At 34.1% G+C, this 27,469-nt stretch overlaps 2 protein-coding genes and 1 pseudogene across 3 annotated transcripts; all 3 read right to left on the bottom strand.

Annotated features, from left to right (window-relative positions):
* Positions 1 to 7,472: 7,472 nt before the first annotated feature.
* Positions 7,473 to 13,858, bottom strand: LOC116116461 (cleavage stimulating factor 64). Its single transcript, XM_031402526.1, has 10 exons — positions 13,368 to 13,858; positions 13,180 to 13,258; positions 12,775 to 12,949; positions 11,279 to 11,312; positions 10,915 to 11,159; positions 10,759 to 10,836; positions 10,006 to 10,041; positions 9,417 to 9,911; positions 8,504 to 8,857; positions 7,473 to 7,982 (listed from the first exon to the last, which is right to left on the bottom strand). Exons 1-10 carry the CDS (start codon positions 13,396 to 13,398, stop codon positions 7,833 to 7,835), a joined length of 1,677 nt encoding a protein of 558 aa, XP_031258386.1. The 5' UTR covers positions 13,399 to 13,858; the 3' UTR covers positions 7,473 to 7,832.
* A 1,447-nt stretch (positions 13,859 to 15,305) lies between these two features.
* On the bottom strand, positions 15,306 to 18,203 carry LOC116116458 (annotated as a pseudogene).
* A 5,171-nt stretch (positions 18,204 to 23,374) lies between these two features.
* LOC116116459 (NAC domain-containing protein 17-like) lies at positions 23,375 to 26,787 on the bottom strand. Of its 2 annotated transcripts, none has more exons than XM_031402520.1 (5): positions 26,352 to 26,781; positions 25,374 to 25,651; positions 24,992 to 25,282; positions 24,113 to 24,806; positions 23,375 to 23,804 (listed from the first exon to the last, which is right to left on the bottom strand). In XM_031402520.1, exons 1-5 carry the CDS (start codon positions 26,515 to 26,517, stop codon positions 23,431 to 23,433), a joined length of 1,803 nt encoding a protein of 600 aa, XP_031258380.1. In that variant the 5' UTR covers positions 26,518 to 26,781; the 3' UTR covers positions 23,375 to 23,430. The 2 variants fall into 2 exon arrangements, with proteins under 2 accessions (XP_031258380.1, XP_031258381.1); XM_031402521.1 differs by lacking the exon at positions 23,375 to 23,804 and adding an exon at positions 23,811 to 24,017 and having other exon boundaries at positions 26,352 to 26,787.
* Between the last annotated feature and the right edge of the window lie 682 nt (positions 26,788 to 27,469).

Genomic DNA, 27,469 nt, shown 5'->3' with positions numbered 1-27,469 from the left:
AACTTATTTTTGCAAGAAATTTGTAACATAAAAGAGTTGTTAGATGAAAAGTGTTCTAATGATGACGATTTCATTCAATCAATGGTGGGAAAGATGAAAGGAAAGTTTGACAAGTATTGGGAGGAATGCAATTTCTTAATGGCAATTGCAGCTGTATTGGGTCTGGGGTGGAAAATGAGGTTGTTGCAATTTACCTACCCACAATTGTTTCCTAATGAAGAAGCACAAGAAAAAATTGATGAAGTGCGAGCTGCCTTTTATGAGATTTATGAGGAATTTGCGGTGGAAAGTCAATCTTCCACTAGTGAACCACCTGTACATATCAGTAAGGATCAATGGGTGCATGTACAACGCCCTAAACGTACTAGTTCACAACTCTGTAAGTTTGTTAGGACAACTCAAACAGTGCAACATGAGAAATCAGAGTTAGATTGTTATCTAGAAGAGAAGTGTTCGTTATGGGATGAGGATGATACCTCATTTGATGTGTTAGACTAGTGGAAGCTTAATCAAATGAACTATCGTATTTTTTCTACGATGGCTCGTGAAATACTTGTCATTCCAATCACCAAGGTCGCTTTGAAGGCAACTTTCAATGTTGGGAGTTGAGTTATTGATACTTATCGATTATCGTTGTCTCCCGATATTGTGCAAGTGCTACTCTGTGGTGGTAATTGGTGTCGCAATCTCTATAGAGTCAAGAAAAGTTACAAAGTAAGTTTCATACTTCCATAGTCCAATTTATTAAAATTATGGCATTATATGGTCGTTTATTAACATTCTTCAAACTAAAACAATTGGTTTTCTTCTTTGTTGTTTAGAAAGAGAAGACAAATGAGCAGTTTTAGCTTCCAATCCTATGAAGTATTGGTGGAATCGTGACAGGTTAGTGATAGTAAATGTTATACTTCTCAAATTATTTGGTTTTTGTCTAATTGATTTACATATTTGCCTGCCCCTGGGCCCTATCTAGTTGTCTTGTTTAAATTGTTTACATTTGGCTGTTGTCTCATCATCATATTTTAAGTTCTAGTTAATATTGGTTGCATGCAATTGTTAGAGTCTGGTGAGTGAAGAGACGGGTTGAAAAGAAAAAAGAAAGAAAGAAAACTGCTGCAGTAGAGATCATTTTGATTAGTTTTGCTGCAATTAGTTATTATTCTTTTTATTGTAAATGTCAGCTCTTATGAAGCTTCTATAGATGATTGAATGAAGTGGTTGTACTTTATTTTTACACCAAATTTCTCTAGTCTTCAAGGAATACCGAGATTTTTTTTGTGAAAATAAGTTTGCTGTTTAAAGTGATGTAAACTTAAAAGAATCTCAACCAGCATTAAAGTTTCAATATGGGTCCATTATATCTTCCCATTGCTTGGTTTGCTACTGCCAAACTAGGGAAAGTCAAAAGTTGTATTCACTTTGGATGAACTTTTATTATGACATAAGAACCTCTTTATAAATCACATTCTATGATGCAATTTTTTTTTTTTTTTTCTATTTAGTAGCCAAATGGAACTGCAATATCTTTGGCTGCTGGTTTTGTTGTTGATGCAATAGAAGAGAAGCTTCATGGGTCAAGTGAGTTAGAAGTTGAATTTGTCCCACATCGCCCTAATAGTGGACTGTTATGGTGTATATAAGTGATTGGACTCCCTCCTCCCTTGAGCTAGCTTTTGGGAGTGAGTTCTACCCAAGCCCACTTTATCAAGGTGGATGCAAGAGAAGAGAAGTTGCTGGTCTTGTTGTTGATATGATTCGGCAGAAGAAAATGGGATGCTTTGTGTTTCCCGTGGACTGGATTCCATATGCTTAATGTTTACTTTTATTTTGTGTTTTGCTTTGAATGTTGTTTTTGGATTAAGGATTGTTAAATTTACAGTTTGTGTTTTGTTTTGGATGTTATTTGGATGAACGTTTGTTAATTTAGAGCTTATTTTTTACTTTGAATGTTGATTTTTGGATGAAGGTTTCATTTTCCCATGTTTGAATTCTAGGATTTAGGTGAAGTTGATTCAATTGAAGTTGAATTTTTTTTGCTTTTTAGCTTTGAATCATGCGATTTTTGTGAATTCAATTCAATCTGATCAGAAGGCAGAAGGGATACTGCATGCTGAATTTTTTTTTTTAATATTGGCTCGGCTCGGCTCATGTAACAAATAACCGAACCGAGTCGAGCCGAGCTCGAGCCATTCATTTTCTTAAACGAGCCAAGCTCGAGCTCATCGAGCTCAATCCTCCTTCCAATACATCCGAGTCGAGCTCGAGCTAGCCACTACTCGACTCGGCTCAGCTCGTATGCACCCTTAGTTATACTATATAGATCCAATCTTTTATTGTGTGTGATTTAAAATTTGTGTGGTTTATAATATGCAGGTGGTGCTACCCCCCACCAAAGGTACATTACCATAGCATAAATGAGTTAATGGTAAGGAAATATTTGATTTATTTTAAAATATTGTACGAAATATGAATTAAGTCCTATGAAACATGTTTTCATTTTTACTTGAAAGAGAAAAAAAAAAAAAATCAAAGATCGTAATTTGTTTGCATTAGTCGAGTCCGTACTTTAAGGTACATTTTTAGTATTCGGCTATCCGCATCACAAAAATGATACCGACATTTTTAAAATATTCAATTTTATTATTTTGAATAAGTGTTATTTTACGTGTCGTTACACTACACATATCTTAAAATCTCGTACGGTTCATGTATAGTCTTTAGATACATGTAGGCCTGCAATCGAACCGAACATGAACGAACAGGCCCGTTCGAAAATCGTTCGATAAGCATGTTTGATTGTTCGATTGTTCGATTGTTCGTGTTTGTGTTTGTGTTCGTGTTCGAACAAACACAGGATGTGTGTTTGTGTTCGTTCGATTAACAAAAAGCTCGTTTGTGTTCGTTCGTAACTCATTCGTGTTCGTTCGACTAACTCGTAACTACCTATTCGAATAACTCGTTCGATAATTTGTAAATGCCCGTTCGAATAACTCGTTCGATAACTTGTAAATACATGTTCGAATAACTCGTTCGAATAAAAAATATACACCAACTTTCCAATTCATGCTTTAAAAAACAAATATACAACAATTTATAATTCATACCCATTTAATTCAACATTTGAAAATAAACCAACTCTCTATATATATTTATATTTTAAAAAAATCAATAAAAACTCAGTAAATTAAAATAACTAACCATCATAAATAATAAAACTTCAAAATAAATTAAACAGAACAATAAATCGTTCAAAACAAATTTAGTTCCATATCAAACATGACACAAATAAAAGGAATTTGCATTTTGTATAAACATTACAACACAACCAAAAGGATTCCAAGGAGTGAACATGCCACTATATAGTATATAGTGTGAACCTAGAAAGAAAAAAAAATTGAAAATTCAAAACATATATATTAATTTGTTATGAAATTACCAAAATTATAGGTTATCATATATTTATTATCATTATATAAATTATTATAAATGTTTTAAATGTTTACATATATATTTTGTATCAATACTCATAAATTCATAGTGAAATGAGGGTCTATTATAATATATGATCTCACAATACTATATTTATTATTTATTAATTGAAATGCTATTTTATAATATTTAATTATTGATTACATTTGGAAAAATATGGAGCTATTATGTTATTGGATTTACTATATTATATATCACTTGATTATACAATCTATTATATTATTAAATTTGTCATGCTATGTATCATAATAATTTATTACTTTTTAATTACAATGCTATATACTTATATATTTAATTATTGATGACATTTGGAAAAACAAAAAAAATCTAAACATATTATATATATAAGAAAAACAAAAGTATCATAATATTTTATTATTGATTAGCATTTAAAAAATTCATCCAAACTAAATCAAACATAATATAAAAATGAAAAAAAAAATTAATAATAATAATGCACAACATGTTTTTCGAACATAAACAAACGAACAATCGAACGATTGTTCGCGAATGGATGGATCAGTCGAACGTATAATGTTCGCAAACATAATCGAACGAACAACCCATGTTCGAACTCGATCGAACATATTATCGAACGAATATCGAACTGTTTGCAAATAAATGTTCGCAAACATTATCGAACAGTAATCGAACGAACAACGAGTTGTTTGCGAACTGTTCGGTTCGTTTGCAGCCCTAGATACATGTGATCTATAAAATGATTTCACGTATTCAAACGTTATCTTAAAATCTTGTATCCATCATGTAAAACATGTTCCCAATTTTGGTAGAAACAGAAAGAAATTTGTTTGCATTGCAAAATACAAGACACAAAAGAATGGCCTTTGGTTACACCTTTAAGCTACCACCTGATAGAGACTCTACTTCCTGCAAAATCTATGTGGAAATTTAACCTATTAGTCCTCCATTTTCAATAAGTTTTACTTCGTAATGTCCAAATTGCTTTTAAGAAATAAAAAGAATTGTATTCAAAGTATCAAAGATAAAAAAAAAAAAAAGTATTAACCACCATTGTGTAGTTTAGCAGTCAATTAGAACTCTTAGGTGTATTACTCAAAAGATCATAAGTTTGATCAACTTAGGTTGTTAATAGGGCTGGTTACTGAGAGAATTTACTTGGTTGTCAATTTCAGAGCTTCGAAAGATTAGTTGAGGTGCGTATAAACTGGCCCGAACACTCCTGGTCACAAAAAAAAAAAGTATTAAATAAAACTATGTCAGGATACAGAGCGAAGGACTATCAATAAATTCCCAATATAGCAAATGGTTAATTGTTAGGCTGGCAACATTTTGATGCAAACAAAAGGTCAATGTCACATAAGCTGCTTATGTTGTAAAGGCAATGAATCATAGGTTTGGTGGGCGGTGGATGGCTATAAATTGTGAGGAAGAGTTAATAAAAGTTTCTCATTTTGGTCCTTCTTATTCTCTTTATTCTGTTCATTTACGTGTCAGTCCTTCTTAGTTTATTTTATTGTAATTACACCACCAAAATTATAACATTTTTCAATTATTATAAAACACCATGTGTCCATATATTACATTTATTATCTCTTTTTGGTATTTTTCTATGCATTTTTTTTTTTTTTTTTACTTATAAGAAATTATACTAAATTTATAAAATTGAATTAATGGATATACTTTCAACAATATAAATAGTATTATTTGTATAATATCTTACAATTATAAAAGTCACATGTAACATCCAACATGGAGATACATGATTTAATTATGTATGTTTTTATAGTATATGTTATACAATATACTATTAGAAAGAAGTCATTACATTACATAATGATGGCTATATAAAACTAAACAAAAAGAAAAAAAAAAAAAAGGAAATTAATATAAGTTGAGTAAAGAAGTTTGAAGATAACATTTGAAAGTCTTTAGTATGATAAATAGGTATAAATCTTTTAAAGTGAGTAAACTAAGTCAGTACGTATGATTTACAAAAATCACACATGATTGCACGAACATATATCTAATGCATATAGATCAGTGTCACTTTGTGTGCGGCCTACACTAGTCAATTGTTTCATGAAAAATATTCTCTTAAAATAAAATCAAAACAATACGTTTGTTCATGTAAGCTTCGTTTGGTTCAAAATTGAGAATATTACTCTTAGTATTTCCAAAAAAGTTAAACAGTAAAATACCCAAAAACTCTCATTTTTGGGAATACTACTTTCAATATTATTCAATTTTTTTGAAACCCTCTAAATTTGTTAATTTAATTAAATACCCCTAAATATTTTTAAAAAAATTACAAAAACACCCCAACAATCCACATTTACCAGATTCCAGCCACCACCGTCGGAAAATGGCCGAAATCTGGTAGGATGGCGCACTATCGGCTGAATCTGGCTGGTAGTGCGCTGATCTAGCCTTTTCTGGCCAGATCCATGGTGGATCTAGCCGGAAAAAGTCAGATCTTTGGCCGTAACAGTTGGTCACGACGGCCAACAAACAATCGTCGTTGACCATCAACGACAACCGTTTGTTGGCCGTCGTTGAGAGCAAATACGGCCAGATTTGGCCGTTGACGGCCAGATTTGGCCGTAGATCTGGCCTTTGCCGGCCAGATCCACTGTGGATCTGGTCGGAAAAGGCCATAGCGGCGCATGACTGGCAAGATCCAACCGGTCATGCGCCGATAAAACGACTCCGGCCACCTCCGGTGGTGGTGGCCAGCTGGGGGTATTTGAGGGTGGGTTAGGGGTATTTTTGTTAACTTTTAATGTTTTATTATAGGGGGTATTTTGTAAAAAAACAAACATAGGGGGCATTTTATTAGTTTATACATCCTACCTCGTAATACCCGCCCAATTCAACTTTTTTTTAACTTTTTTCAAAAAACTTTTCTCAAAACCCCAAATTTTGAACCAAACGAAACCGTAGTTTTTCAAGGTTTGCACGTTTGATATGTAGGTAAAGAAATTTATGGCTTGAACCCATTCCAGAAAATGGTCTCCAAAGACGAACTCACCTTCCTGGCCCATTTTACATATCCATATATGAGGGTTTGCCATGTTGGGTTAGACCAAAACCTGGCTCTGTTGGCCTAAACCCGATTTATGAATAACGAGAGATACATCACATTATTTGTACATCTATCTAATAATACTTTTTTCCGAGTAAACGACTTTTTCGCACCCAAGTTTCCCTTAATGATACTTTTTCACTCAAAAAGTTTCAAAATATCATTTTCTCACTCAAAGTTTATATTTTGTTAATACCCAAAATACACTTCACTTTCTCAAATGGTATTTGGTGAATTACCAAGAGTTAGTAGAAGGAGGTTTGTAGAGTAGAGACCGATGGATCGAATGGTGGTGACCGATTGAATATTTGTTGCTGGAATAAGTTGAAAATCAGCTAAGAACAAATAACCCTAACTTTATGGTGGCCAACAATTGACGAAAAATCAGGTATTAGAGTGAGAGAGATTTTATAAAGAAGAGATCGGAAATTCAAATGGTGATGACAGAGATAATTTTCACCACCTAAATTGGCTTTGGACATTACAAAATATAAACTTTTGATGAAAAAATGATATTTAGAATTTGGATGGGCAAGTGTCATTAAGGCAAACCTTGGGTGGAAAAAAAGTCTGTTTACTCATTTTTTCACCTAAAAACCAGCACAACTGTTAAATTTTAAAAATAAACACAAGTGAGAAGGATATGGTTGAGGAAATGGATGTACTCCCACCTCACCAGAGACTTTTAGATCAAACATTACAGTTAAAAAAAAAAAAATATATATATATATATAATAGATATGACTATACGAACACCTTACATCATCCACTCGTTCATCCAATAATATCATGCTACTTACGGATCTACTCTATACAATCTTTGATATATTGATTTCAAAATGCGATCTAAGACTATAAGTAAGATAATAAAATAAAAGAACAAGAAGCGTTCACGTACATAAACCAAAAGCTTATGATATGGTAAAAAACTTAAGTCTTGCTTTATTAGCTATACTTAAAGAACAAAAATGTCAAACGAGACAGTCACTAGGCTAATCCAAGGCCAAAGAAAAATTCAAAATGTCCAGGAAGTAGGAATGTTACACAAAATTTTCTCTCATTCTAATGACAAATCTTATAAACGTTACATGAATGGTATAATGCTCCTGCATCTCAAATGCAGATGATGATAATTTTAAGATCGATCATTGTACAAGCATTCGTATTCTGTCGAATCTATAGCAAGCGCTTTTCTTTTGAGGAAAACTAAAAAAGTAGCCTGCAGTTACGTCAATACTTGAGCTGGAGGTATATTACAATCCACTTGACAATGGCGCTGCTAAGATGGCTGCATCTGATTTTGCAGGAGTGCCTGTTGGAGCTGAATGACTTGTTGACGCTGTTCAAGTGGCAATGAGTTCAATTGCTCTGGTGTTAAACTCATTACTTGCTGCAGTAAGGCAGACTCTACATCCGGTGGAAGCTGCGACTGAGAAAGACAAACGATGTTGAGAGGCCATAAGGTCCACAGAAACATTTTTCGGTCCAACATGAGATCAGAAGAGAGAGAAATAGAAAGTATTATACTACATGCTATATGTATAATATCTGCTATATCAATGGCTTAATTGCAAAAACAAATTGAAAACACAATGGATATAATCATCCAATGGCAAAGAGTTAGCAACATAATCATTGTTCATGGTTTAAAGAAGAAAAAAATTATCAACAGATTTTCTACCTATCTTGATCTTATAATCTAGCTAGATATCTCAACATATAATCTAACTTATTTATGTGATCAAATAACACTATAAACAATTTTCTCTCTAAAACAAGTTGCCCACCAATTTCCAAAGAAGTCAATATTCATCAACGAATAGAAGTCACAATCAAAACAACAATATATACATGTTTGCTAGCAGAAATAACTAAAGTAGATAATTCATCAACAAGAAACTGACAAGTAGATGGTTGCGACTTATTAATATTATCATCGAGACATGTTACCTGAGAAATTTGATTCTCAGAACTTTTCACCTCTTCTACTTCAGGAATTGGATTTACAGGCGCTAAACCAGCTCCAGATGCTTGGGATGGCCCAGAGCCAGTGGTTTTGGATGCATTCAAAGCCCCCATTGACAAAGCAGTACTGCTTCGATCATCCACTTTCAGCAATTTTGAAGGGCGATGTATCATTTCTGAAGAATCATTAAGCCTGCTTGTTCTCTCGGCTACACCCACAGGCATGCTCAAATATGCATTATTACCGCGCACCCAGGTTGCATCATCGGTAAGTCTACCAGACCTATCAGCATCTTTGCTAACTGTCTGTACAATGCCTGATGATGTTGAGGGGCCAGGCTGTTAAAACAAGGAAGTTAGATTTCATAACACATGCATTTTAACGCTATCAAGAAACAGTGGAGTAGCTGCGAAACAAATTGTTTTTCTACTTAAGTCCAACAAGATAATTGGCCATTAGAAGAGTAAAAGAATGGCCAAGCGGTTGCAATTCACATATGAGAGTATGTATATTTGCTCCATGGAAAGCTATTACCTCACTAAGACGTTAAAAGATAGAGAGAAGGGGAGAGAGAGAGCTGTAAGCATATTTTTACAAATGTTAGAAGCAATAACAAAAAGCATTACGATTCAGTTTAACTTAACCATTTGTAGTAATTCCATTGGCCTATGCACTTGCTCACTTTAATCTACCATCCCCTCTATTCCTTATTTCTGATAAGGTCTACACATCAGAGGAGGGGAAACAATTAGGAACCTTATTTGCAAATAAAAGCCGAGGTAGAAGAACATATATTCTGCATTGTGACCCCAAATATAAATAGCAACTCCCTTTTAAGACACACATTGACCATATTTTCTATAGTGAATAGTAAGAAGTACTAGGAAACTTAGTCACCTGGAAGCCAGCATCCAATGATGGGAGGCGAGGCACAAGAGGGGGCCGTATGGCTGAATTTGGAATATTTAGCCAATGTTTATTCCCTAAACTGGCAGCTGTAACCTGTACTGGGTTTTCCAGCGAATAAGGTTGTAGTTGCTGGCTCAAGGAAGAGGAATTTGCCACCTGAATTTCAGGTCTAACTGACGGGTGCATTGAAGAGAGTGTTGGAACACCAGGCTGCCCAGGCAATGCAGTTTGCTGTAGAGATTGGTTCTTGGCATGTTGTGAAAGCTGAGTTTGAAGATGCATAGTAGTAGTCTGTAGGGGTGCAGAAAACTGGTTATTAAGCAAAGAATGCTGAGACATAGCCGACACTTGACCGTCTTGCACTTTGGGCATCAACTGCACCTTCTGTGCAAGTGGGGGCAGCCCAGGGAGCCGAACAGCTTGCTGCTGACCGTCTTGTAATGAAGGCTGCACAGGGTGACCTTGTCGAAGATTTGGCATCAACTGCACAATGCAAAAGAAACTAGTAGTCTTAACATGACATAATCACAAAGTTCTAAACAAGTAATAAGACTATCTTTTAGATGATGAAACAAACCACTTGAGAAGACACCATTCCTAGCATTATTTGTGCCTGCAACCAGAGTTAGACAAATTTCTAAGATCAAGTTGTTTGTAAATTATGCCACAGCAATATTGAAAAAACAATAAAGAACATACCAAAACACAATCCAATCACAAGTAAAACTGGTTATATTTCATCACCCATTGGATTTGAGAAACAAAAAATCATAGGATCTGAGAGGTGGACTGGCCCGAAAAGAACAATAAGACACAATCATCAACTTTCAAAAAAATCAAAGCTTGATGTGCAAACAGAATCTAATTATCTTCAATTAATCTAAAAGCCACTATTAAGGAAAATTAGCAAAATCTAAGGTTTCATCGGTGTGTTAGGCCCCAGTAGTATATTTTTTCAACATATAATTCAAGTGTAACCATATTTTCTCAATATGTGTTCAAAGTATGTTCGTTTAAGTGATGCAATTAAATCTTTTTAAGGGTAAGTCTGTTACCTATCACCCCCAACCTGTGTTACTAGGCATACCTTTTACCTTTCCCCTTTAAGTAAGTGTTCCCTCAATCATCGAGGTTCACCAGGAAAAAAGGTCACCTTTTAGTCTCAAACTGCTTCTCTATTCAAGCCATTTATTTCAGTCAACCAGGCACCATTTATAGCCATAATTCCATTTCATTTTCACCTATAGTTGGTCTAACAGCTCCAGCAGTCCAGCTTATCAAGGAAGAATGGTAAAAATCAAGAAAATATAGGGATGGCATTTATAAGCACCTGGAAAAGAGCTTTCAGCAACTGAGGTTTCGCGAGCAATAGCTGACGAGATAGTTCCTTGTTTTGAGAGGCCATTAACTGCCATCAGACAATGTATTTAAATACCAACAACAAAAGTAATCCAGTAAGAATATATAAACTTAGCTAAATGCATACCTTCAGCTCAGACATAATGTCATTCAGCTGACTCCTCGACATTTTAGCCAGATGAAGAGTTAAGGGATCATTAGCTGATGCCAACTGACTCTGCACGCCATTTTGATTTGACTGTATACCAACCTGAGCACCACCTAGTGCTCCTGTCATAACTGTTGCCGCAGTTATAGCTAAGTGGAGACCAATTGGCTGATGAGGAACAGAATCCCCATGGATCGCAGGGCCCCCTATTTGTTTCTGAGGTTCTGTAATGTATCCACAAAAATTAAAATAAGAAAAATGAAAAACAAGAAAATTTAGGTTCTATTCACATAAGAAGATAAATCAAGTGTATAAAAAGTTATTTTGAATAAGAGAAACTAACCAACATTCACAGCCAGTCCAGGTCCACCCCGACCCTGCAAGAGAAGACAAACAATTATTACCAACAAAAGTACAAATTATTGGCCAAAATTGAAAGACCCAACTCCCAAGCTTAGTATAGCCAACAAATTCAGCTGCCAGAACTTGGCCCATTTGACACAAGTCAAAATTTAGTGTTTGAGAAACTGCAATAACCTTGATCTCGGTAAACATAAAATATACCATATACACGAGGTAAATACTTCTATATCTACTCATGAATTTAGGATCCAATGCCAATCATTCTCCATCACTTGATTTCTACAGTACATCACTAGTTGAAACTAACACTTAGGTCAATACAGATATGTTGCAAACAGTTCAAAATGCTAACGAGTACATCTTTATAACTATCTCAGGGTCATTGTGACTGATGGACCATATTATAAATGTAGTATAATACCTCTATGCATAAGATTAGGCCTAGCCTTCAGAACAGAATGAGATAATTAGTGTCTAAGTACATGATGACAAGGAAATTCGTTTCCTAGAGGAGAGTGATAGGAACCCACCCCAATACCTCAACAATTGGGTTGGGTCATGAGTCTTTCATGGGCTTGAGTAGAACTCTCCTAGGAAAACTGGCTTGCGAAGGGAGGGAGCCCAAACTCTTATAACCCACATACCCACCCTTTTCCCTTCCAATGTGGGATTCTAACATTCCACCATGCTTCCGCAAGCGACGTTCACATTAGCCTCTTTACCCCTTGAGTGACTAAGCAGATCCTCTTTCCCTTGGGCCTCTATGCTCTTTCTCGAGGTAGCAGCCCGAGCCCAAAGTCAACCTGCCACGAGTGCGCTGCCACATAGGCGCAAGATCATGCTCTGATACGAATTGATAGGAACTCACTCCAAGAACTCAACAATTAGATTGGGTCATGGGTCTTTCATAGGCTTGGGTAGAACTCTCCTAGGAAAACCGGCTTGCCAAGAGAGGGTGCCCAAGCCATTATAACCCACATGCCCACCCCTTTCCCTTCCAATGTGGATCCTAACAGAAAGGCTTAATATAACTTATGTTTGTGATCATTTTCTAATATACCAGTTCACAGAGCAACAAAAACGCGCTCCAATGTTGAATAGCATTGCAAAATTATTAAATAAAAAACAATAGTGTTTAAGTGCCTATACCTATATATTGCCAAACTTCGCAGAAGTATCTCATACATTAAAACAAAATATCATTAAAAACACTTAAAGTGAAATATTCTGGAGTTGAAACATACGTCTTAATATTTCTAAGAAGGTTGTCAAAATGGAAAAAATTAACAACTGCAACAACTACTTCCAGTTATAGCAACTGATATATGCACTATCTACTATCTCCTAGTCCACAAACAAAGATTGAGTCTAGTACCAGCAGAAACATAAAAACTCAGACAATGTCAACTACACGAATTGGTTAAAATTTTGAAGATAAAGAAAAAAGAACTAGTAGCCTAGACATACGACTATCACCTGCTCTCGATTTCTGTCGGCCCCTTTATCATTTTCAGCAAAATCAACACGTAATTGCCTTCCATTAATCTCATAACCATGAAGATTACGACGAGCACTTAAAGCCGTCTCTTCATCCTTATACTCACAGAACCCATAGCCTTTTGGTTTTCCCGTTTCTCTATCAAGAACTAATCTGAAATATAAAATAAAATGACCAAAATTGAGATACAACTATACAAAACAGAATAATCAAACAACAATTATTCGAAAATTGTACATAGATAAATATCAACTCTACAAAGATTGAAACTCAAAATTCCTCAAAGATTTCTCATCAATAAACTAAATTGTGAACTCGAAATTACATAAAAGAGTTATAATTCTAGGGTTCTTTATTGAAACAAACTTCCTTTTGTAACTGACCTGAACGACACAACAGGACCAACCTCTCTGCAGATTTCTATAAGCTGCTCCTCAGTTGCATCATAAGGTATGTTTCCAACTGTCACCACAAATCAAAAACAAAAAATTATAAAAAGACTTCGATTGCTTTCAAAATCGAATTCAAATTCAAATAATTCGCAATTAATGGTGTGGTAGAGTGAAACTACCAAAGACGCAACGATGCTGAGAAGAGGCCATGAAGTTAACAAGAGACGAAGAAGTTGAAGCTGAAGCTCCGTTGCTTCATCTTCTTCCTCCCGCACATCGCTAATAGGATGTCGTTGTATAAGTTTGAATGAACAAAAATTAAATTCTGCGTATAAATTGTTGAATTATAATTCTCTTTCGGAAGACGAAATATCGCGAGATTCTTCGGTTTGGAGAGTCAGTTTAGAATAGAGAAAATATTCAAAAGAAGAAGATAGGTTCTCTCGCCCTTTATCACCAATAAAAAAAAAAAAAAAATGGAATGGAAGAATCCGGGTTTTGTTTCGGTTCGTATCGTGCCGCTTCCGGTTCCGGCGGAATCAAATGACTATCGGAAACCCTTATCGATTTTTATTTTGATTCGATAATTTATTCCGAGAATTGAATTGTTTTGTGGGAGTTCGCATCCGTCTCGCGAAGAAAATGAGTTTCGAAGAAAGGGGCTCACTACAGTACCTACCCGGTTATGGTACCGGTGATCGGCTTTGGGTTTAATTTTAAATATATTAAAGGAGCACTTAATTGTCCCTGAACTTTTTAAGGTCCAAATTTTTAAAAAATTATATTTTAAATTCTTTTTTAACTCTATTTAGTTTTACAATTACCCAATATTATTTAATTTTACTTAAAATTTAATAAAATCTACATCTCTTTTAAGGTGATACAAGATAATAAAAAGAATTAACGATGCAAATAGTATTAATGATTTTAGTAAGTTTTCTCAATTTTTATTTTGAAGTCACAATTGTTTGTGTTATCATCTTTTCTATATAAAAAAAAATCTTAAATATAAAAATCAAATACCGAAAATTGATTCATTAAGAGAAGAGAAAATGTTTTTCTTTAACTCATGCTTATATTTCATTCGTTTGATCTATATATTGCCTAATCAAAGGAAATTTGTTTTAACAATGTAGAAATCTTTTTTTTTTTTTTTTTTTTTGGTGATTGGGTTTGAAAATACCGATCATTTACAGCATCTCAATTAATCCCAAACCTTGAAGTGAAATTCAATAATCCCTTAATAACCACCCCATTAGTGCCTAAGATTTAATTCAGAACTCTGTTAATCCCTTTGCTCATTTACCTAAATCACTTAATGATGATTATTATGCAAAATCTCAAACCTTAAAATCTTTCATAATTTGTTCCCTTTATTGAATCTCTTATATTTTTTTGACTTCATCAAAACACTCTGTTTTAAAAACCAGACCGTCGAGAGACCCAGACACTTCTCCAATTCAGTCAGGTCTAAGGGATTTTGTAATATTTAAAATTATAAAGGTTATTTATAATTTTATAAAGGTGTTTTAAGATATATCAAAGGTTAGGGATTATTGTTATTTTTTGGGGTATTTTTAAATAAATAAATATTAAGGACTAGTTAATCTTTAGAGAAATTTTTATAATATATTAAATTTAAGAGATTATATGTAATTTTTTAAAATAAAATTATTGCTTATCATTGATTGTCATATTTTATTGTACATTGTGGTCATAAGTGCAATCCAAAACCAGTTGACCCATACCCGAACACAAAACGGTTTTCTCCGGGCCGGGTTTTAATACAATGACCCCATAATGAAATTCATCCATTTACATCATTATTAAATTGCATGAAATTATTAATGCCAAAGGTGAATATTCATCAAAGTAGATATAGAATTATAGATTAACCGCAAATATGATATATTACACATTTTAAATTATACATTTGTCAGCCTCCCTATATTTTCTAGATAGACAAACTTCATCCTTCGCATTCAAGAATTCACATGAATGAATCCACTATCCAGCAACCTGCCCTAACAACATTAGCAGAAAAAAATGCTTTTTTTTCCTTTTTTTTCTTCCCAATTTACATAATATTAAGGAGAGATATGCATCTCCCCAGGATCTCACACTCCCATTAACATCCATAAGATAGCACACAATACACCGAGAATGGATAAAATTAAGAATCCTCTACTACTACCTGCTTGCCTTCTTGTTACAGTGCTTCACTCCTGCAACATTGGTGTTTCTAGCATTTAATCTTACTCTGCTAAAGCGACATTCGCTCAAACGCCCGGTTTACCAAAGGAGTCTCTGACGCCGAAGCGGGAGTGGTAGGTACTGACTCCACAAAGCCCCCAAAGAGGAAGAAAACCAACCTATGCACCTCCACCCCCCTCTTGGCCATTTTGAGTTTGATTTGCTCACCTAGTTTGGTAAATTCTTGTGCAGTACCTAAAAAGTCGGGAACTGCAGAATTAGCAAAAACCTATACTACAATCACTAATGTTCGTAATATATGAGAAATACTTGAATCAGAAGAGCTCTTGATGCTGGCTCAAGTTCCATTTACAAGGCTTTTGCCATGTGGACTATTGGCATGTCACCAAACCATCCTCTGATCAAGGCTCTCGTGGATGGGCTAAGGAGACAGCAACTTGTCCAAAACAAGAACACAACTCAGTAAAGTACACTCGTTGGTAGATGAACAAATATATCATCACCAACATCCACATTGCTTTTATTACCTGAAGTTGCGGGTGCAGAATCCCCTGTTTGATTCTGCTGGAGTAAAATATTACTATGTAGCTGCTGCATCCATGGTTGAGTGCTGGTGTGATCTGTGCCAATGAACCAACTGCAACTGGTAATCCACCTGGTTACCATGAATATGTTGCACTTGATGCTCCAAGGTTTACCAGTGAATGGACTGGAATTGGTAATCCCTGGTTATTGCAAATTTTGTTGCAGCTGCTGACCGCTTATCTACCAGAGAATTAGTTGGAACTGACGATCCACCTGGTTAGCACACTTCCACCAGCACATCCATTCCTGATGAACAGGCCCCATGTCATTAAGAAACATGGCTGCATCATGGTACAGTTCAAGCTCACTCAATCCATCGACATCATCACTGCAAGTTCTCCACCGGTTTCTCGACAGCAGAAACAGAGTTCAGGACCAATCAGATCATCCATTTCCAGAAACCTCCTCGCATAGCTCTAATACCTGCTCAGAATTATGGGGAGGAGCAGATGTGACCTCAGATGCCTCATACAGTTGCATTAGATGAAGCTGACCGGGTGAAATCAAAGCTTGCCGGCTCATCACACACTCTATCCTGCTGAGGACAGATAACTTCCCTACTGATGAGTTTAGCAAAGTACTTTGCGCCTCTTCTTCACCCAAAACCTGTATGACATCAAATTATAACATATATACATTATGCGCATATATACAATCAATTTCATTAAAAAAAAAAAAAACAAAAAACATAGACTAGTTACATTGACAAAGAGCTAATGACAGAAAGAAGCTGATACAACAAAATGCACAAAATGTGTGATTCAATAGATAACCAACCTCCGGTAATTCATATCCATATTGATTTGTGGTTCAGGATTGTCGTGAACTGTCTTATAACTTCTCAATCATCTAATATAGATGGACTTGATCATTAGCTCTCCCACTATCAACAGGATCTCCTCCATTCACTGCTTTGCAGGAATATCTGGTTACAGCTTTGGTAACATCTACTTCATCATCAACCCACTCTCCTCTTTAAATGGTGCCCCATATGCTCACCATTTTTAGGACCAGGTCCACTTTTTTTGAAGACCTTATAAAGTGCATAATAATCCTGTAATATGAAGGGAAAACCAGATTAATAAACATATTTTCACAGGAAAAAAAAATTACTTACAAAAAGAAACTAAAAAAGCTGCATACCTGTATATTCTGGCACCTCTTGAGTTCCTCTTCATCCAAGGTATACTCATGCATCACCCAGTCAGTACGCTCGCCGTTTGGTGCACCTCTATAGAAACAAGGGTTTTCTTCACTCCAACATTACGAGCATTACATGTTATGATGCGATCCTTTCCGGTGGCTTTCCAATACCCAAGTCAGTTGCCCTATTTGACCTTGCTCCATTAGGGTACTTCCTATCCCTTGGACTGAAGAAGACACACTGCTATCCCCGTCTTCAACAATGATTGCCCTGAAAAAACATTTTATGTTTTAGAAAACTGATTGTTTAACCAATCACATATTGACTCATACCGAACAAATACCATTCACAGCCAAACTCTCAATTGAACACTCACAGTCAACCAGTGTCTATCAATATTCAATAGACGACTGCCACATATCTGGCGCTTTTTTGAACTGATTCTCCTACATCATCAACGATAGCAAATTAAATCAACACCAATGAATAACCAAATGACAATACGAGTTATCGACTCGCACCAATTCCTAAACATTAGGATCATATAACAAGACTCTATACAATCTACCAGTTTTTTTAATATGATAACTTATAAATCAAGATCCCAAAAGGAAACATCAATAAACAAACAGCCTCAAAACTCAAACCCCAATACTTCAAAATCGATTAAATCTAAAACATAACCTAAATAGCAAAATCATAAAAAAAAAAAACAAAACCTAAATTAATTTGCCACAAACAAGTCAACGCAACAAACCCAGATAAATAAACGATCCAACACCAACCAAAACGAAGTCAACGCGTTTGAACACACACACGATCAAAATTTCATAATCAATCGTATCAAAAGATCCAACCAACAACCATAAAACAAAACAAACCCCAGAAACAAAAATAAAAAACGAAATAAAAACTTAAAAAAAAAAAATACCAGGAGTTCTTCAGGATCCCACTTATAAACATCAGTTCTCACGGATGATATCAAGCTTGACTTCGGTTACAGATCTTCCTCTTGAGATAGTACACCGACCAGCTCCTCATCGGTGGGTTGAAACCTGAAGCCGGGAGGCCGACATCATCGGCGCTCACTTTCATCTTCAAATCCCGAAACAATTCACGAAATAAACAAAAAAAAACCCACGAAGGAATAGCGAATTGAATGAAAATACCAAAAATAATAAATAAAAAAGAGAGAGGGGGGAAGTGGCAGTTGTTTGGGAGAGAAAAACGAAAAACAAACCCTAGAAAGAGAGGGGATTAATAAGATTTGACCAGAGAGTTTGTAGTCAAAGGATTACAGGAAAAATGGTATGTGTGGGGCTGGTTTATATTTGAGCGGGTTACGAAGTTTCTGTGAAGTTCGCCGTTCGTTTACTTTTTTTAGTGGGGCGGGTTTGGTTGGGTAGCTAGTGAGTAGCTGAGATTATGTGTGGATAGGTTAATCGTGAGAAGTGCAAATCTAAAGTAAAATCACTCCCAACACTCTCTTCCTATATCATTTTCCCCCTGTGAGTTAAAAATATTAAAAATACATCCATTATTACAAAAAAACCCCTAAACAATTATAAAAACCCCTTATAGGGAGAATTGATACTTTTTGAACGGAAAAGATGAGTTATCTAAATGATCTCATGTGGGAAAAAATGAATAAATTCTTACTGTTTAACTCTCTTTTAATACTTATGATAAACAAGAGTATGTTTGGTTAACTTATTTACTAACCATAAAAACTTTATATAAACACTTTTTTAAATATTTTTACGTTGTTGGTTATATCTCAAAATACTTATGAAATTTAAATAAACTATTCTTCGTATATTATGAAAAGTTCATAATTTAAGCTTCTATAAACTCTTTTGAACTTATTTAAATATTAAAATTTCAAAAATATCCCTATACTTTTTATTTATTTATAAATTTGACTATATAATAAAGCATTTTATTAATAATTTAAGCAAGCAATAATAAATTTGTAGTAAACTCTACAATAATAACTCTCCTCTAATAAGTTCCATTAGAAGGTCATACGAAAACGTACCCTCGAACTAACAAACTCTTGTAATAAAACTAATATAAATCTTTATTTTTGTACGCGATTCACAAAGAGTGAAAGATCAACAAGAGAACGATGAAAGAGAATACTCCAGCATACATCACACAAGATACAACTATTTACAAATGATTTTTTTTCTTTATTTATCTTTATAATTAATATGATTGGTCGTTTTTAAATTGATATATAAGGTTTTGCATGCCTTGATTTTTTTTTTTAATTCATGATTAGTGTTATTGATTAATATTTATATATATTATGTTGCACTGATTTGAGTGGGTGCCATTTTATGAATATCATAGGTATTTTGTCTAAGAGAGTTCTTAAATAAAAAAGATATATAATAGAACTATTTTGCCACTTTTTGATTGTATTGCTAATAAAAATTTATGTACGCGCATATATTTGTTCATTAACTCTTAATACAAAACATATATTATGGTTTTCTTATATTTCGAAATTAATCAACATAAGAATATTAAATACGACATTCAAATAATAAATATGCATGTGATTTTATTATAAATTTACGAATGACTTGTACATTGTTTCTTTTAATATTTTTTCAGAATAATTTATATGTACCTAATTTGGTAGATTTCATAATATGACTAACAAGATGTTATTGGATTATGGTAAGAAAATAACTTGAAATAGTAAGTTGCTATTTAAAACTAAATACGCCATTTAAAAAAAAATATTATTTCTTCGTATATAGAATCATTATTTATTACTTACTACAATATAAGACCCATATTGATTTTTTTTTTTCTTTCAAATTTCAATCAAGTTACTGAATTTAAAAGAAAAATACTTTTTTCTTAAAATATGTCAAAAAAAAAAAGTCACCTTGATATGTTTAAAATAATAAAATAAAATAAATTTAAGTTCTTTCATAGAGTTTAATAGCGTTACACTTCCTTATTTAATGGGTCATAATATTAGTATGGTTAATGATATTATATTATTATTTATTTCTTAGGTTTCAAAAGTCTCAAGTGGGTAAGTATTCAGTCAAACTGGTTTGGTTTATTAAAAGAGCAAACAAAAAAAAAAAAAGGAATATTATATTGTATTGTCATTGATAATTGTGGGTAAAGTGACGTCACTTTTCTTACATCATTTGTACAAAGGGAAATTGCCTCTTGAATATACTTTTAATCTTAGACATTAAGTTTGAAGAAACAGTCAAAAGTTTCAAATTAAAATAATAATCTCTCTTATCTTTGACTAATCAAATAATTCAACCAACCACTTTAGAGCCTTAACACATAATCAACATTTCTTATTAACAAACAAATGGAATATCTTTTTTATTTAATTACTTTTTCTTTTTCTTATCCACTTCAATAGAAATAATTTGGCTTGGTTTACTATTTTGAGAGTTTTTAAAATTGTCTTTTGAAAAAAGTTGAGTTGAGCAGTATTATGAAAAGTTTTTTTTACATTTTTAATCAGCATTTTCTAAAAATATTTAGATTATTTTTAACCCTCGAGATTTGTTAATTTTACTAAATAACCCCAACAATAAAAGTTTATAAATTAAAAAAAACATCCCCACCTACCTATATTTGCCATATTCTAGCCACCACCGTAAGAAGGTGGCCAAAATCTACTGTAATAGCGCACTACTGATTGGATATGACCGGTAGTGCACTGATAAGGCTAGATCTATGACCGACGGCCAAATCTGGCTAGATCTTTTGGTCGTCGTTGACAGTCAAACGACGGCTAAGATATGGTCGTCGTTAACGACAAAAAACTCTGGCCAGATCTGGCAACCGTAGATCTAGCCAGAAAATGTCATATCGACACCAATAGTACGCCATTATGGCAAATTCCAGCCACCTTCTGACGGTGGTGGTCAAAATTTAGCAAATGTGGGTTGGTGGGGGTGTTATTATCAATTTATAAACTTTTATTATTGGGGGTGTTTAGTTAAATTAACAAACCCAAGGGATTAAAATAATCTAAATATTTTGAGTATTGTATTTTGAAGAGAATGTTGAATATTGAAACAAATGTGTAGTTGGATAGGACAGGGTAAAAATAGTGAACCAAAGGGGCCCAAATGGCTGTGTTGTTTCTCTATCCTACCCAAAATATATATTTATTTCCCTATTATCAAAATTCAATCATATTCTATTCAACTATTTTTAAACCTCTTAGGTTTGTTAATTTAGTTAAACACTCTCTACAATAAAACATTAAAAATTAATAAAAATACCCCTCGATCACCCTCCGGTAGTGATGGCCGACTGCCAATATTTAATGGATGGGTGGAGGTATTTTTGTTAATTTTCAATGTTTTATTATAGAAGGTATTTAGTTAAATTAACAAACTTAGGACGCGTTTTTGTTAATTTTCAAATTTTATCCTTATAATAACAACCCAACTCAACTTTTAAAAAAATAATAATCAAAATAATAAAACAAACACAGTCAATGGGGTTTAGGTTGCCATTGTGATCTATTGATAACTTATTGTTTCTTCAACCATTCAATTTTATTTTCTTTATTTGATTTTGGGCTTTTTTTGGTTGTGGGCTTAATGGATGAAAAGGCCCAACATAAGTCTATTTGGTTTGTGAAGTATATGACCATTTAATAGATTTTGTGTTCTTACTTTTTTTTTTTTTTTAATNTCCGAGAATTGAATTGTTTTGTGGGAGTTCGCATCCGTCTCGCGAAGAAAATGAGTTTCGAAGAAAGGGGCGCACTACAGTACCTACCCGGTTATGGTACCGGGTGATCGGCTTTGGGTTTAATTTTAAATAATAAGGTTAAAGGGACCAGCTTCAAACTGTCCCTGAACTTTTTAAGGTCCAAATTAATTTAAAAAATTATATTTTAAATTACTTTTTTAACTCTATTTAGTTTTACAATTACCCCTAATATTATTTAAATTTTACTTAAAATTTAATAAAATCTACATCTCCTTTTAAGGTGATACAAGATAATAAAAAGAATTTAACGATGTTCAAATAAGTTATAATGAGATTTTAGTAAGTTTTCATCAATGTTTTATTTTGAAGTCACAATTTGTTTTGTGTTATCATCTTTTCATATATAAAAAAAATCTTAAATACTAAAAAATCAAAATACCGAAAATTAGATTCATTAAGAGAAAGACAAAATGTTTTTCTTTTAACTCATGCTTATATTTCATTTCGTTTGATCTATAATATTGCCTAAATACAAAGGAAAACTTTGTTTTAACAATGTAGAAATCTTTTTTTTTTTTTTTTTTTTTTTGGTGATTGGGTTTGAAAATATCCGGATCAATTTACAGCATCTCAATTAATCCCCAAAACCTTGAAGTGAACAATTCAATAAATCCCCTTAATAACCACCCCTATTAGTGCCTGAAGATCTTGAATTCAAGAACTCATGTTAAATCCCTTTGCTCATTTATCATTAAATCACTTAATGATGATTATTATGTAAAAATCTCAAACCTTAAAATCTTTCATAATTTTGTCCCTTTATCTTGAATCTCTTATATTTTTTTGACTTCATCAAAACACTCTGTTTTAAAAACCAGACCGGTCTGATTGAGACCCGACAGCTTCTCCAATTCAGATCAGGTCTTAAGGGGATTTTGTAATATTTCAAAATTATAAAGGTTAATTTATAATTTTATAAAGGTGTTTTAAAGATATGTCTAAAGGTTAGGGATTAATTGTTCATTTTTTTGGGGTATTTTTTAAATAAATCAAAATATTAAGGACTAGTTAAATCTTGTTAGGAAATTTTTTATAATATATTAAAATTTAAGAGATTAGTATGTAATTTTTTAAAAATAAAATTATTGCTTTATCATTGATTGTCATAATTGTCATTGTACCATTGATGGTCATAAGTGTCATTGATCCAAAACCAGTTGACCCATAACCCGAACAGCAAAACAGGTTGTCCTCCGGGCCGGGTTTTAATACAATGACCCACATAATGAAATTCATCCATTTTACACTCATTATTAAATTGCATGAAATTATTAATGCCAAAGGTGAATATTCATCAAAGTAGATATAGAATTATAGATTAACCGCAAATATGAAATATATTACACATTTTAAATTATATCATTTGTCAGCCTCCCATATATTTCTAGATAGACAAAACTTCATCCTTCGCATTCAAGAATTCACATGAATGAATCCACTATCCAGCAACCTGACCTAACAACATTAGCAGAAAAAAGATGCTTTTTTTTCCTTTTTTTTTCTTCCCAATTTACATAATATTAAGAGGAGAATATGCATCTCCCCAGGACTCTCACACTTCCCATTAACATCCATAAGATAGCACACAATACACCGAGAATGGATAAAATTAAGAATCCTCTACTACTACCTGCTTGCCTTCTTGTTACAGTGCTATCACGTCCTGCAACATTGGTGTTTCTAGCATTTAATCTTACTCTGCTAAAGCTAGACATTCGCTCAAACGCCCGGTTTACCAAAGGAGTCTCTGACGCCGAAGCGGGAGTGGTAGGTACTGACTCCACAAAAGCCCACAAAGAGGAAGAAAACCAACCTGATGCACCTCCACCACCCTCTTGGCCATTTTGAGTTTGATTTGCTTCAGCTAGAGGTTGTGTAAATTCTTGTGCAGTACCTAAAAAGTCGGAGGAACTGCAGAATTAGCAAAAACCTATACTACAATCACACTAATGTTCGTAATATATGAAGAAATACTTGAATCAGAAGAGCTCTTGATGCTGGCTCAAGTTCCATTTACAAGGCTTTTTGCCATGTGGACTAATTGGCATGTCAACCAAACCATCCATCTGATCAAGAGCTCTGCGTGGATGGGCTAAGGAGACAGCAACTTTGTCCAAAACAAGAACACAACTCAGTAAAAGAGTACACTCGGTGGTAGATGAACAAATATATCATCACCAACATCCACATTGCTTTTATTACCTGAAGTTGCGGGGTACAGAATCCCCTGATTTGATTCTGCTGGAGTAAAAATATTACTATGTAGCTGCTGCATCCATGGTTGAGTGCTGGTGTGATCTGTGCCAGATGAACCAGACTGCAACTGGTAATCCACCTGGTTTACCATGAAATATGGTTGCACTTGATGCTCCAGAAGGTTTACCAGTGAATCGGACTGGAATTGGTAATCAACCTGGTTTATTGCAAAATTTTGTTGCAGCTGCTGATCCGCTTGATCTACCAGAGAATTAGGTTGGAACTGACGATCCACCTGGTTTAGCACATCATTCCCCAGCACACTCATTTCCTGATGAACAGGCCCCATGTCATTAAGAAACATGGCTGCATCATGGTACAGTTCAAGCTCACTCAATCCATCGAACTCATCAAACTGCAAGTTCTCCACCGGTTTCTCGACAGCAGAAACAGTAGGTTCAGGACCAATCAGATCATCCATTTCCAGGAAATCCTCCTCGCATAGCTCTAATACCTGCTCAGAATTATGGGGAGGAGCAGATGTGACCTCAGATGCCTCATACAGTTGCAAATTAGATGAAGCTGACCGGGTGAAATCAAAGCTTGCCGGCTCATCACACACTCTATCCTGCTGAGGACAGATAACTTCCCTAGCTGATGAGTTTAGCAAAGTACTTTGCGCCTCTTCTTCACCAAAAACCTGTATGACATCAAATTATAACATATATCAATTACGCACACACACACATATATATATATATACAAATCAATTTCATAAAGAAAAAAAAAAACAATAGACTAGTTCAAAATTGACAAAGAGCTAATGACAGAAAGAAGCTGATACAACAAAATGCATAAAATGTGTGATTCAGATAGATAACCAACCTCCGGTAATTCATATCCATAATTGATTTGTGGTTCAGGATTGTCGGTGAACTGTCTTATAACTTCATCAAGATCATCTAATATAGATGGCACTTGATCATTAGCTCTCCCACTATCAACAGGATCAGCTCCTCCATTCAGCTGCTTTGCAGGAATATCTGGTTCAACAGCTTTGGTAACATCTACTTCATCATCAACCCACTCTTCCTCTTTAAATGGTGCCCCATATTGCTCACCATTTTTAGGACCAGGTCCACTTTTTTTGAAGACCTTATAAAGTGCATAATAATCCTGTAATATGAAGGGAAAACCAGATTAATAAACATATTTTCACAGGAAAAAAAAAATTACTTACAAAAAAGAAACTAAAAAAGCTGCATACCTGTATATTCTGGCACCTCTTGAGTTCCTCTTCATCCAAGGTATACTCATGCATCACCCAGTCAGTACGCTCGCCGTTTGGTGCACGGCCTCTATAGAAAACAAGGGTTTTCTTCACTCCAACATTACGAGCATTACATGTTATGATGCGATCCTTTCCGGTGGCTTTCCAATACCCAAGTCGAGTTGCCCTATTTGACCTTGCTCCATTAGGGTACTTCCTATCCCTTGGACTGAAGAAGAACCACTGCCTATCCCCCGTCTTCAACAATGATTGCCCTGAAAAAAACAATTTTATGTGTTGTTAGAAACTGATTGTTTAACCAATCACATATTTGACTCATACCGAACAAATACCATTCACAGCCAAAACTCTCAATTGAACACTCACAGTCAAAACCAGTGTCTATCAATATTCAATAGACGACTGCCACATATCTGGCGCTTTATTTGAACACTGATTCTCACTACATCATCAAACGATTAGCAAATTAAATCAACACCAATGAATAAACCAAATGACAATACGAGTTGAATCGAACTCGTACCAATTCCTAAACATTAGGATCATATAACAAAGACTCTATACAATCTACCAGTTTTTTTAATATTGATAACTTATAAATCAAAGATCCCAAAAGGAAAACAATCAATAAAACAAACAGCCTCAAAACTCAAACCCCAATACTTCAAAATCGATTAAATCTAAAACATAACCTAAATAAGCAAAATCGATAAATAAAAAAAAAACAAAACCTAAATTAAATTTCGCCACAAACAAAGTCAACGCAAACAAACCCAGATAAATAAACGATCCAAACACACCAAAAACGAAGTCAACGCGTTCATGAACACACACAGCGATCAAAATTTCATAATCAATCGTATCAAAAGATCCAACCAACAAACCATAAAACTAAAACAAACCCACAAGAACAAAAAATAAAAAACGAAATAAAAACTTAAAAAAAAAAAATACCAGGAAGTTCTTCAGGATCCCACTTATAAACATCAGTCTCACGGATGATATCAAGCTTGATCTTTCGGTTACAGATCTTCCTCTTGAGATAGTACACGACCAGCTCCTCATCGGTGGGGTGAAACCTGAAGCCGGGAGGCCAGACATCATCGGCGCTCACTTTCATCTTCAAATCCCGAAACAATTCACGAAATAAACAAAAAAAAACCCACGAAGGGAATAGCGAAATTGGAATGAAAATACCAAAAATAAATAAATAAAAAAGAGAGAGAGGGGGGAATTGGGCAGGGTTTGTTGGGAGAGAAAAACGAAAAACAAACCCTAGAGGAAGAGAGGAGGATTAATAAGACTTTGACCAGAGAGGCGTGTAGTCAAAAGGATTACGAGGAAAAATGGTATGTGGTGGGCTGGGTTTAGTATTTGAGCGGGTTACGAAGTTTCTGTGAAGTTCGCCGTTCGTTTACTTTATTTTAGTGGTGGCGGGTTTGGTTGGGTGAGCTAGTGAGTAGCTGAGATTAGTGTGGGAGTGAGGTTAATTGTGAGAAAGTGCAAATCTAAAGTAAAATCACTCCCAACACTCTCTTCCTATATCATTTTTCCCCCTGTGAGTTAAAAAAATATTAAAAATACATCCATTATTATCAAAAAAACCCCTAAACCAATTATAAAAACCCCTTAATAAGGGAGAATTTGATACTTTTTGAACGGAAAAGATGAGTTAATGCTAAATGATCTCATAGTGGGAAAAAATGAAATAAATTCTTACTGTTTAACTCTCTTTTTAATACTTATGATAAACAAGAGTATGTTTGGTTGAACTTATTTACTAACCATAAAAACTTTATATAAACACTTTTTTAAATATTTTTACGTTGTTTGGTTATATCTCAAAAATACTTATGAAATTTAAAATAAACTATTCTTCGTATATTATGAAAAGTTCATAATTTAAGCTTCTATAAACTCTTTTTGAACTTATTTAAACTATTAAAATTTTAAAAATATCCCTATACTTTTTTATTTATTTATAAATTTGACTATATATATTATATATTAAAGCATTTTTATTAATAATTTAAGACAAGCAATTAATAAATTTGTAGTAAAAGCTCTACAAT

Source organism: Pistacia vera, unplaced genomic scaffold (genome assembly GCF_008641045.1).
Source record: "Pistacia vera cultivar Batoury unplaced genomic scaffold, PisVer_v2 Contig776, whole genome shotgun sequence".
Classification (NCBI taxonomy): Eukaryota; Viridiplantae; Streptophyta; class Magnoliopsida; order Sapindales; family Anacardiaceae; genus Pistacia; species Pistacia vera.
This window is presented reverse-complemented; position numbering and strand designations above follow the sequence as displayed.